This window comes from Silene latifolia, chromosome X, assembly GCF_048544455.1.
Source record: "Silene latifolia isolate original U9 population chromosome X, ASM4854445v1, whole genome shotgun sequence".
Taxonomy (NCBI): Eukaryota; Viridiplantae; Streptophyta; class Magnoliopsida; order Caryophyllales; family Caryophyllaceae; genus Silene; species Silene latifolia.
Genome location: NC_133537.1, coordinates 341955814 through 341969617, shown reverse-complemented (window position 1 = coordinate 341969617; position 13804 = coordinate 341955814). Strand labels below are relative to the sequence as shown.

At 32.4% G+C, this 13804-nt stretch overlaps 2 protein-coding genes across 2 annotated transcripts; both read right to left on the bottom strand.

Annotated features, from left to right (window-relative positions):
• Positions 1 to 4660: 4660 nt before the first annotated feature.
• LOC141622691 (pathogenesis-related protein PR-4) lies at positions 4661 to 6191 on the bottom strand. Its single transcript, XM_074438696.1, has 2 exons — positions 5855 to 6191; positions 4661 to 4984 (listed from the first exon to the last, which is right to left on the bottom strand). The coding sequence occupies exons 1-2, from the start codon at positions 6116 to 6118 to the stop codon at positions 4820 to 4822; spliced, it is 429 nt and encodes a 142-aa protein (XP_074294797.1). The 5' UTR covers positions 6119 to 6191; the 3' UTR covers positions 4661 to 4819.
• Positions 6192 to 9207: 3016 nt separating this feature from the next.
• On the bottom strand, positions 9208 to 13143 carry LOC141619560 (auxin-responsive protein IAA16-like). The gene is made up of 5 exons (XM_074436575.1): positions 12575 to 13143; positions 10169 to 10410; positions 9931 to 10066; positions 9716 to 9777; positions 9208 to 9548 (listed from the first exon to the last, which is right to left on the bottom strand). The coding sequence occupies exons 1-5, from the start codon at positions 12892 to 12894 to the stop codon at positions 9511 to 9513; spliced, it is 798 nt and encodes a 265-aa protein (XP_074292676.1). The 5' UTR covers positions 12895 to 13143; the 3' UTR covers positions 9208 to 9510.
• Between the last annotated feature and the right edge of the window lie 661 nt (positions 13144 to 13804).

The window sequence follows — 13804 nt, the reverse complement described above, 5'->3', positions numbered from 1 at the left end:
TTATAAGCATTTTTTGGTAATTAGGTCAACCGGGTCGGGTTCGGATCGGATTAGTTTAGCTGGTCGTTTTTAGGTTTTGTATGAATTTGCTCGGGTCATTTTTAGGTTTGTTATTATCAAATCCTTTACGGATAATGGTGAGTTTACAACAATCAACATTTAGGTCGGGTCATATTCACGCAGGACAATTCGGGTTACAGGTCATGATCGGGTTCTCAGGTCGGTTTCAAAGTCAGGTTATTCGGGTCGTGTCAATCTGGTCTGGTCTAAAGGGAGAGATGATAAGCTATAGTTTGATGTGTATGGGTGAGTCGGTTAAGAGTGGATGTGGTTAATAGTATAGTTTTATCTGGTCTGAGTTAGTGATCTACCTGTCAATTTGTCTGACTTGTCCCTACTCGAATTAGGTTAGTCGACTTCCACAATCCGACTCAAATGCTGACCTTTAAGTCTTTAACCTAACCTGACTCTATCTCAGCTGTTAGTGTAACCAGCAAGTCTTGCTATAGACGGATATATCCGTCTATAGCAAAAGACGGGTCAAATACCCTTAAAGTGGTGACATTTTTGGGCCCCATCACGCAAGTTGTTGTTTGTCTTATGCATAATGTGGTATGTTACTTGGCCCGTCTTTAGTATGTAGTGTAACATGCATGTTGTGAGTTTATGGTGTTTGTATGAGGCTATTTAATGTGGTTTATGTATTGAGTACAGCATTGTGAATTTGTTGAAGTGAAGAATAGTAATTTAGGGATTAGATTTATGATCAAAGGATAAAATTTATGAGCGATTACAACATTATTTAAACAAAACTTAAAGTTTACAGATCATTTAAATGCAATTTCAATAATCCATTATTTTCGTCTAATATCATTTTCCGGTTTTGGCTTACCAAATGTCTTTTAAATAAGTTTCTTATAAGCAATCTTTTATAGTTGTCTACTCATGACCAGACCAAGGGATTTTTATAAGATGACTTGGTTTGTTGTAAGCTTTAAAACTCTCAATGTCGATGGAGCGAATTACAGATATTCTAACTCCAAAAGAATAACGACTTGATCTAAGATCATCCCGATAACTTTATTCTACTTTAAAAGTGCAATTTTCAAATTTAAACACACCAATAAAACTTGAGTTCACAAATCACAGCCATTTAAGTTGGTTAACAAATTGGTTGCAACAACATGATGAAAAAGTGTAACACCAAGGAAAAGGACTACAAATCCAATTCCAGACACTGGAAAATTATACATTTTCATACGAGAAAAAAGATATCTATGATCACGCAAAAACAGCAGACTATATATACTAACTTATACAGGGGTGTTTAAGACCACGGGCAGCCACGGGCGGCGGAACCGGGCCTCCGCTTTTGACAACCCCAAATTTACAAGCTTTATTGATAACATTTAATACAAATCTCGATATATAGTACATGTGTATTCATATTTGGGGCCTCATATTTTTATGGTGCACCGGGCCTCCAATTACTTTAAGACGTCCCTGAACTTATAAACGTTTCGACGGTTACAAATAGTTTACAAACATCAACATAATTTCACAGGTTACAGAACTTTTTTATCAAAATAACGACGATATTGGCTTAATTAGCTTGTCAATTAGCTTATCCCCACAGTTGACAAATTCGTAATTGACTTGAAGATGGCCATTAAAGTAGCCTTGGCCATTAGAGTCAATTTTGTTAAAAACGTTAACATCGAGATCCAATCCTCCATTTGCGCATTGATCTACAATTCTCACCGTTATTTGATCTCTTGTTGCTCTGTTTGTCACCTGCGCCACACCATTGTCGTATCAAAAAGTTAAATTTACGCTCTAATAATACTTTTTTAATTTCGATTCACATTAAGAAACTAATTAAAGAAAGATTCACATAAACCGATCACGAGAAATTAAAATGTCAACTCTTAGTGAAATATTCATTCATTTTGTAGTCATGAATTACAAAATTAGCCGTAGTTGACTTTTTTAATAATATGGGAATCGTCGAATGAAACATTAAGGCCCTGTTCTTTTGGACTGAAACGGATTTAATCTGAACTGAACTGAACTTATAGGATCTGAACAACTGAACTTATAGGATCTGAACTAAACTTATAGGATCTGAACTTAACTGAACTGAACTTATAGGATCTGAAATGAACTTAAATTAAGTGACGTATAGGATCTGAACTTAACTTATTGGATCTGAACTTAACTGAACTGAACTTATACGATCTGAACTGAACTGAACTGAACTTATAGGATCTGAACTGAACTTATGGGATCTGAACTGAACTGAACTAAACTTATAGGATCTGAAGCGAACTTAAATTAAGTGACTTTAAGTTCAAAAGAACAGGACTTAAAAGCCTATATATTCACTAAAATTAAGGTTAATTAACCAAATAAAATTACTAATAATCAAAATACAAAATTGGAGATCCTGCAAGGAGCATACCTTAAGACATCGGCCACAAGAGGCTTGGCCATGAGGGCCAACCGGCCCACAAAAGGCGGTCCAACCATACTTTTGACGCCAAGACAAAGGCTTGTTCCCGTCAAATGTCGAGCAATATACACTTGCCGTGTAATAGTTCCACCCTATATTCTGCGGATTATAAATATGATATGTTGCTCTCACATTTTGAGCACTCTGACCTCTTACGCCAACACATAGGCACACAAAAACTAGTACCGTAACATGATACCCAACTCTCTTCATATCTAATCGTTCTTTATTTTAAATTTCCTAGTCGAAATAGATGATTATATCATTTTGTTGCTTGATTATTTATAATATTGAGGAGATGAAAGGATAACATTATTTATTACATAATTACATGGATGTCCTTGGAAAAATTCAAATCAACACAAATACTCAACGTAAGTAGGTATGATGTGTAGTTGGATACGCTATGTGTGACATGTTTTAGATTGGGACGTAGAAATATATTATTTCTAGTTATTTTTCGTGTTATGTCCACCCGTAGAACTTTGATTAAATTAATAGGAACCAAAAACCGAGCATTTGTGCAAAAAAAAAAAAAAAAAGGTGTGAAAAATTATTTGTCGGAATTTAGTATTCAAACAAGCAAATACGTAAAAAAATCAATTAAAATATGTGTACATTTTCAATCGTAGGTATGTTATTTCTATAAAGAAAAGCGGTCTTATTGAACAATTTGTGAATCGACATACCATTTTAGGGCAATTGGTTGGGTCGACTAGTTAATTTCTGAAGCTAGGAAGGAGGTTTGGGTTTCAAGGCAGCCCAACATTTCTTGTTTTGGGTCAAGTAACCAAAATGTGAGCAACGAATATAGTGCACTAGTCCGCCTATAACGGGCTAGAATTATTCATGGATTTGATTCATCGTCAACACTTTTACTAACCGTATTTGATACAATTTCTCTCTTGATATTTATTTTCAAAAATACTACGGAGTATCTTACAACCAGTATTATATCAGCATCGTACAATTAATATATATCTAACCGAGTTTATGTGTAATTTTTTTTAGTTTTCTTACGGTTTATTTTTTTTATGCCCAAGTGAGTGAGTTCATAAACTTTATGATATAACTCGGATTCTTTAAAACAAAACTCATAAACTTTAATATAAAGCTCGGATTCTACACTGTCAGTTGTACTACAACTGGTTGTATAGTCTATTAACTGATTTATTTTTACATTAAAAATACATTTTTTTCATTATTGTTTCTTTTAAATAAAATACAAAAAAAAAATTAAAACAAATTAACAACCATTTAATCAACTACTTAGGCCCTGTTTTTCCGGCTTAATTTTAGCTCACTTCAGTTTAGTTTAGTTCAGCTCAACTTCATTTAAACAACAATTTTGACAAATTCAAAGTATATATCCTAATGATAACGAATTTTCAACAAATTTATGTATCAATAATAATGATAATTCAAATTATAATAATTAACTTCTTTTAGAAAAAATATAAATAAATCTGGGGCAGGGTATGATAGATCCATTGCGTGTAGGTTTGGATGTGGATCTCCCACGTCTGATCTCCAAATTTTCTCTACAATAATAGTCGTTATTAGAAATACATATGCTTTTTATAAAATGAACTTAACATAAACTACATTATATGGGGTAGTTTAACATTGCTATATTTTCAGAGTTTAAAATGATTTAAGGTTGAACCTTTTAGCTGCTAAAGTTTACATAGTAACATGAAATGTAAGAGGCTGATAACAACACTCGGTATTGCTAGATAAGATGACAATTTTTTGTAAATGATAAAATAAAAGAAATGTAGTCAAACAAAGTTGGCAACGAATAGTCAACAATAATTAGGCGAGTGCGTTATCCAGTTAAAAGTGCAAGCTAAGTCAGCAAGTGCTTGATTGAAACTTGCAAGCCGCCTCACTTGAAAGTCTTCCAATTTTTACTCAAATTTTCACTCTATGGTGTCTATACACGAAACAAAATTACTGTGCACAAATTTACTTGTCAACTTTCCTTAACTCAAATTGTAAGCAACATTATTTAATAATTAAAATGGTTATTCAGTAAAAAAAATCCGAGAATAAATCAATAACGTCTCTTGTGTATAATAGATCACTATAAAAGATATAACAATCACACACATTTATTCCGTAACATACAAGTATACAACATATAGGTAAAGGTTGTTTCGGACAACCGGAAATAAAATTTATTATGGCATAATATTATTTCCAAAAGGAGTTGAACATTTGTACTCGTACATAAGTTGCTTTATTTATTAGACTTTATTTTTTCTGGTGTTAATCAGGAATATTCTCTACCGACAGTTAAATACTTTAACAGCCGACAAATTGGTAGTTAACTTGAAGATGGCCTTGTTGAACGCCTTGGCCATTAGTGTCAAGCTGGTTAAAAACGTTAACATCAAGATCTAATCCTCCATTACTGCATTGATCTACAATTCTTACTGTTGTTGCTGCTCCTGTTGCTATGTTTGTCACCTGCATTCATGTCAGTTATTTGTGAGACCGTCTCATATAAAAATTTATAATTTATTAATACATTACTCCCTTCATTATAAAACAATTTTCTTATTTGAGTTTTATACACTCTTTAAAACACTAGTTCTACTTTTTCTCCATTTGTACATTACTTTTACATTTGTATATTATTTTTTACGAGTAGGTCTCCTGAGAGACGACGTCTCAATAAGTTTATTGAGAGATTATTTTACAATTTTAAGAAAAAGTGGTACTAAAAGTAATAAAATAGTTACAAATCATGATTAAACATAAAATGAGTACATTTATTATGTAAATATGTACGAAATTACTAAATCATCAACAACAAAAGGGTCACAACATACAACTAAAAGGGTACGGAAGACTGGTTTCTCAATAACTTATTGAAACAATGTTTCTCTCAAATTTTAGTGATTTTTACGGTCCAAAAATATTTTGTGAAATTTTTTTTTTCTTTCTTTGCGATGAATGATTCACATACGGATTATTATCGAAACAAAATGAAATGTATTTTTATAATAATGTTTAGAACTTTTATTTTAGTTGGTAAAGTCGTGAGAGGTGATGCTTATGAATTATGATGGGGTTTTTAAATCCCATCAGCATAAATCATCTTTGTATCTTTCTTTACACAAAAGAATGTTTAGGACAACTTACTTTCTCTATCCCGATCAATCCTTTACGTTTATTTGTCAATACAGACTAAGAAATAAAAGAGTTATGTTTAAGAAAAAATTGAAAAGAAACACATAACTTGTTCATGAGGATAGTTTAAAAAGTCAATTATACATATTTAAAACAGAAACGTAAAAAATTGAGCAGAACAGGTCGAAGTTTAAAAGAGCATACCCTAAGACACTGGCCACAAGAGGCTTGGCCATGAGGACCAGCCGGTCCACAAAAGGCGGTCCAACCATACTGTTGACGCCATGACAAGGGCATATTACCGTCAAATGTAGCGCAAAATACACTTGCGGTAAACAAATTCCACCCAATATTTTGCGGATTATAATTATTAAAAGTCGCCCTCACATTTTGCGCGCTTTGGCCTGCCGCGCCTATGGCTAAGCAGACCAAGACCGCCGCGACAAGATTAAGACCGACTCTAGCCATAATTAGTATTTTGTTTTGTACGTAATTTTTTTTCTATGCTTGTAGTTTGGATATATTTTGATGATTTTATGGTTTTGTTGTTTGATTATTTATAGTAAGAGGAGTGTGGAAAAATTTGCATGCATGCAATTAAGGGTACGACGTTTGACAAATTATACCAAGCAGCCAGAAAAAAATGTGCCGTGTTCTAGATGAAGTCCTAAGTTTAGGTTCTAGTCAATATATATGCAATAAATGTTATTTAGACGCAGAGTTGGCCATTAGCACGGGCTGGCCCGTCCCGCCCTTATTTCATTATTTTAGGCAATTCTGTGAAGAATCTCAAGGAGAAAGAGAAATTGTATCACTTTATAACCAAGGGGGCTACTCCTCCTATTGTCAACTGGTTTTAGGATGGAACCTCCCTTGTGTTGTTAAGTGGTCCGTCTCTCCTCCATTCGGGTAAGGCCCAGACCCATTTTGCATGATTTAACAAATTCGACCAGATCGAGGTTCTATATTTCCAGCCGGCCCGCCCTTGGCCCGTCATTTTAGCAAAAAATAAAATAAAATTGGTAAGTCCCCCCTAAAACAGAACACAAGCCTGGCCAGTTTATATCTCCCACAACCTGGGCTCGGATTATATCTCACTCACGGGCTTGGCCAGGCCCTGTCCATAAGAGCCCGGCCCGAGAACATCTCTATTTAGATCCTTGGTCTCCAATTTTTTTCCTTATCGCAAATATTGAATAAGACTGTTTCATAGCTAAAGTCGATCATTTTATTAGTAAAGCTCTAGTTTATTGACTATGGTTTTGTTTATCAAAAATATTTTGGTCTAATGGTTAAAATGGATGTATAGTGGATATTAGGTCTCAGATTCGTATTTGTCCATCCCTATATATTGTAATGTTCTGTTGGCTCATTTCAAACAACAAAATTACTTCCTAATATAAGACAGTCTTAGACAATAATAATAATTATATAATCTGAACGTTTATAGTATTAAACAACTTAATATAATTAACAATCTCGTATTAAAAGACGGTCTTATAAAATAATTATTTTTCGTTCTTCAAAATGTAAACTAAGGAAGCAAAAATACCTAAAATTGGGGCATGTCTGTCTAGTTGTCAACTACGAAAATCACGTTTTTTTTTAAGTTGGGCTGGATGGTGAAGGAAAGCAACGTAAAAGCCCAATTCTTATGTCTTCAATTTTGGTGTTCCAAGCAGTCAAGACACTATTCAACGATTCCATACGTTACTGTCACAAGCCCAAACTACAAACTTGTCAGGAAATTTCATAATAGTGAAAATGTAGGAGAAGAAAAAATTATAGTTCAAGACGATCTCATGAGTAAAATCAGGTGTAGGGGGTGTTTGGTAAACGGTAAATTGGTGAAATTTTCGTATATTCAAGACTTTTAATATGTTTGACTCAATAATCTACTAAATTACGTGTTTGATAAATGGTTTATTGAAATAGTAGATTGAGCTTCAATCTACTGTTTTTCAATATGCTGCTCCCACCAGCATATTCACTTTAGTAGATTGTAAAAAAATGAATCCGCTAATTACCAAATACAAGGCCCTGTTTGGTAATCAGCAGATTGATATTAGCAGAAGCAGATTGGTCAAGCAGATTATAAATAACAGATTGGATTAACAGGTTTGACTAGTATATTTCAATTAGCAGATTTAGTAGAAGTCTTTGGTAATTAGCAGATTTTGGTTAATAGATTGTTGTATCTTTGTGTAAATTGTTGACGGATTCATATTTCACAATCTACTAATATGAATATGCTGGATAAAGCAGCATATTGGAAAATAGTAGATTGATCTCCAATCTACTCTTTCAATATGCCATTTGCCAAACACTTAAAATAGTAGATTGGTGAGTCAAACATGCTAAACGCCTTGAATATGCTGAAAATTTCTCAATCTACCGTTTAATATACTAGTGAAACATGTCAATCAAATCTGTCATTTGCAATCTGCTTGACCAATCTGCTTCTGCTAATTATAATCCGTTGAGTATCAAACAGGGCCGTAGTAATAACTAACGAGAAGTTTGATAGTATACATTTGCCTTATTTAAACTTTTATTTTATTTTAACTATGGGGTGTTTTATGGTGATTATATGTTTAAGTAGTTTTTTTATTAAATTTAAAATTAAAGTGGAAGTATGTATAAAGGGTCGTTTGCTTCACAAGTGAAACTTCAAATTTAGTGAAATTGCAATTTCTATTATTTTGCATTCCATATGAAATGATAGAAGTAAATTTTCACATAAATTCTCATTTATTTAGGGAAATCTAGAAAAACAACTTCCTCCTTCGTAGAAGAATTGGAGTTCCTATGAAATTGCAATTCGTATGATTTGTAGCAAACAAACAACCCATTAATTTTACAAATCTCATAAATTGTAATTTTTGTGTTTTAGGAAGATCGTAATCAAACAACTTCTAATAATTTGTATTTAAGTTTTCCTTCTTTTGAAATCTGATCTATTGTGGACTATCTTATAGAAATTAAAATGTATAATGTTAATAAGATGTCATATTAAAATTTAAAATACATTATCTCATATCTCATACATTTAAATGTCTAAGGTATATATTCCATGATTTATATTCTAGATGTCAACTAATTTAGCTGATAAAGTTATGAAATGTAGTATTCAGAACCCAAAAATCCAAAATTAACACCATAACATTAAAATCGCTATTATAAATCCGTTTACATAAAAAAAATAAAAATGGGTGCAATAATTTATTCAACAAATTATAAATTGACAAGTTGGATTTTGGAAATGGGACCTAACAATAAGATATACTTCTACCATGCATTATTGCCTCCACTTTCCCGGATCAATCCAATTTCCAACCAACTTTTTTAATTTTATAAGCTGTCCACTTTGTATACTATACAACTAATACAAGTATACATGGACCAGAGCATCTCATTTTAATATTCTTCCATATTATAATTTGGGAACAATTTATTATTTAGTGCAGACAACCCACATGGGAGACATAACCTATATGTAACAAGCATATTTCCAATAATTTTGATATGATAAAATAAAATAAAATAATACGGAGTACAATAAAGACGGAAAATATATACGAGTAGTAAATAATAATAATAATAATAATATATATAATTGTTTGACATTTATCTTCACATAAAGTCGTCATTAAGTGATTTTAAATCAAAAATATTACACCATCCAGACGTCTGGCTCGATCCCTCTCGAGCCGGTCTTTCATACCCGTCACTTTAAAAAAAAATCAATATAAAACTTCTTTTACACTAATTGAGATTAATAGGTAGAAAAAATAAAAATGACAAGTTTTACATTGGTCGTCACAAGTTGATCAATCTTTTTTTTCTTGAGGAGAATGTCTTCAGCTTCTACTCTTGCATTTTTCAACTGCCCTTGGTGCTGCAACCAAACAAGTAAAAAAAGTAAGCAAATAACGAACAAATAGAATTATTTTAATTCAGTCATTAATTAATTATCATCGACTTCTCAAGTCATTTGTCTACCACATAACATTCAACAACACTTTATTTTAAGCCAAAAACATGATGATTACTAAAATGACGAACCTAGTCCAATGGCTTCGGAACCCTTCATGATACGAAGACGCTTGCATGACTCGACGAACATCCTGTTAACATAATGCATCAACATATTAGTCATTTACATTGTATAACAACATTTTAATCGGTTCTGAGACATTACAACTTTACAAGCTTGTGACACGTCACAAATTAGAATTTGTGCATATACATACAGTACAAAGTAGGTAAATTGAACTTACGCCCATGGAACATCACCAACAAGCATCCAATCTCCATCTTTATCTTCATAAGTTGCCGCATACTCGGAACCATTAAGTAAATCGATTAATTTGCTCTCGTTCATGAAATCTTTCATTCCTTGCGATCCACAATTACCTTCATCGTATAACATCACAACTTAGGCCCTGTTCTATTGAACCGACACTATTTAAACTAAACCGAACTGAAATTAAATCGAAATAAATTGGGAATTTTTACCTATGGTAAATGAGCTAAACATTTTGCCAAGAGCCTCAGAAAGATCTTTGTAACTTTTGTACAACTTCAAATCAACTTTACGTAAATAAGGTGCACCATCCATGCTAACTTTGACGAACGCGCCACTTGTCGTAATATTATTAGACGTCTTTTGATCAGTTTGTTCATCTGTGCTCTTCTTTTGGACTGTCACGATGTTCTTTCGGAACGATCTAACGGGTGGCCAACCTACAACTTGTGCCCTACAATATTAATCACACCCACAAATAATTAATCACAAATTTTAGAAATAGACGGTCTCATAAGACGGTTTTTTTGACTGAAAATTAAGTACACTAATAATTAGATTAATTAGTTGTGTGTACACTTCAATTAATTTGATTGATTACGTGATGTTTTTGGTTGGTCGGCCTAATTTCAGTGTGGAAACATAATCTTGTTCAATTAATTAGGTTTGGTCCTTGTACCACTTGGACATTGATTAAATTGATTAAATGTTTATTAATTAAATCGGACCGACGTAATCATCGATCTCAAGTTTCATCAACTTTCATTGATCATATATACGACAAATATATACATCGTCATGAAAAAAGAAAATACAATTATCCGGTAATAAAATTTGACTTAAACAACTCAGTAAATACAGTCGATCAATATATTATCGGTTATAACTTATATTAGATGACTTGATAATGTTTATTTGAGCCCTACCGAGTGACAACTCGAATGTGAAAACATTGAATCGCATTAGAAATGAGCGGAAAATGACTAATATTAGCCAAAATTTCTAGAAATCAACTCGACCTGATATGACCAGTGATTCTGACATATCAAAACAATTCAACTAGGGTAAAACTAAAATCGACCCGACCAAAACCAAATAAAACAAAAATAATCTGAAATTTTCTAGAATTTCTAGAATTCGACTCGACCTGGCATGACTAGTGATTCTGACATGTCAAGCCGCAACTCCATAAGACTTAAATCCAACCCAATTAAAGCCGATCTAAAAATCGACTAAACTACATCAGATAAGGGGGTGATCTGAACCGTTAACCTAGATCTCGTTATATCTTCAACTTAACTACTGAACTAAGACATCGTGGAGCTATCGACACATGCACAACGTGTAAGAAGACGTATGGTTGGTTAAGATTTTAATCTAAAAGAAGATTAGATTCGAGATGTTTTTGGCGTATTACCAAATTCTTGTCTAGCAGACAGGCTAACAGACCTCTTAGAAACGCAATTGTCATTTCCCAACAAAATATGAACAATAATTGTATGTAAAATGACTAAATTACCCCTTATCATAACAAACAAAAGTGACCTTATTTTGGCCGTAACTTTATGCAATACGATTCTCGTGGCTTAACTGTCACTATGTCACCCACACGTGGCTTATCACCTAATCACACCATTTTTACCTAACTATTCCTTCCTAAATCAACTCGGATATATCCGTTTTAAATAACAAAACGGGTTGAAATAAATGGATGAAATAGTACTAGACTCGTTATACTTATAAATCGGATATAACCGTCTTAGAAGAGACCAGTTACTTATGGATTAGCTAATAGCTAGTACTAAGGCTAGATCGTGGATCAGATATCTATCTGATCCGAATTGGATTAGTATTAATAGTCTAATACTAACTTAATTGTCTTAATAACCTAAACTACGTAATCATTCATATAATTGGTAAATAAATAACTAGTTTATCATTAAATGAGATGTAGACGATAACTTAATCTAAGGTGCTATCGTGCATTCATGCATCTATAAGCTCACTTTTTCTTTCTTCGAATGAAAGATCAATTCATTAATAATTAATAATAATAATAATAGCAAGTCGTCTAAAGCTTAATCTTGCTAAGTACTTTAGTTATGCCGAAAGTTCAAACAATAATCTACACTTTATATTACCAATATAAAAAATTCGCTACCCAAAATTTTATTTCTAGTTCCGCTCATACTTAATTACTAAGCAAGTAAGCATGAATATCACCGCTAAGAACAAAAATCCAAAATTAATTAATACTCCTTAGTATAATTATCAACGGTCTTATAGTATAATTTGTAATCTAAAACAACCTATTAAATCTCAAGATTAACCATCAAACTAAATAATAAACTCCATTTTTTTTTTGTTATTCTATTTCCAACCATGATATATACTCCTAAATTAGAAAAAAAAAACATATATACACAAAAAAAAAAATTACAAATATATTATTGAAAATAATTCATGGGCAAAATCATGCTCTCTCCCTTCATTTCATTTCCATACGGTTTTTCAATATATGTAAGACGTACTTTAATCAAACGTATGGAAATAAAGTGAATAAGCATGACTACAAAAATTTAAAAATATTTAAAAAAGAAAGGGATTAAGAAACATACTTAGCAGGTGGTTTAGCAGGATCATTAGGTTTAGCAGCAGCAACAGCAGCAAGATTATCCTTTGTAATATTTGCTTTCGAAACAAGGGATTTATTATCAGCTAATTTAGAATCCATGGATGAATTATTATTACATTTATTAGCCGACGATGATGAAAGATTAAGCTTCAGATCAACATTAGCACTTTCATTAACCTCAGTTTCAACAAACCCTCTTTTCCCATTATTATTCTTAGCAATTTGATCTTGATCATTAGTGTTGTTGATGCCACCAGGTAACCCTAGACGGAGCTCCGTCTCTTCAAAGTCGATTGTTAACATTATAGCACGACTGAGTATGATATAATTTCACGGATAATAAAACTAGTTTGATTACGAATATTTGAGGGTGTGAGTTTTTTTGTGAGTGGATTTGTTGGTGAGAAAAGGGAGAGAAGGATTGTGTGTTGGAGGGAGAGTGGTGTAATATAAGGATGTGTTGGAGAGGGTTGAAGCAATAGGATTGTGACACGTGGTGGATTGGGATAGATGGACGGTTGATAGTTTGTTAGATTTTTGCAGGGAATGTTTACGTTTACAATGATGTCATATCAATATATTATAATGCGTAATTCTGTGAACGTATCTTTTTTACTAAAATGAAAAAAAAATTGTAAGTATTATCTTGGACCGTCTTTAATTATTATTTTGTGAAATTAAAAAAGAAAAAATGAAAAATATGGAATTATAAACTTATTATAAACTTTTTATAGTGCTTATTACAAACTTGCATAACAGAAAATGTGGAATTACTAATAGTATATACTTATTAAATACGGTAAGAATTTATTGGAATTGAGAAAATAATATTTATAATAGAAAAATGTGGAATTAGGCGAATTATTGTGAGTGGGTTTATGTGAGCTTTTCTTTTGTTCATCTCAATTCTCAACCCTAAATCGACTTTATTGTATTGCATGTATATACTTTCTCGCATTTACTGAATTTACAACATTTGTTGAATATACTCCACTCCACTAAATAGTACTCCCTCCGTACCACACCAAAGGTAACGTAGGGAAAAATGGAATATTTAAGAAAAAGTGGAAAAAGTAAGGGTAAAGAGGGAATAAATAGGTGGGGTATGCAATTGGGTTTTTAATTGTGGGTTGGTAGGTGGGGTATGTAATGACATTTTGTGTAAATATCAAATGGTTATAAGGATAATTTGGTAATGTTGTGGGCCAAATAA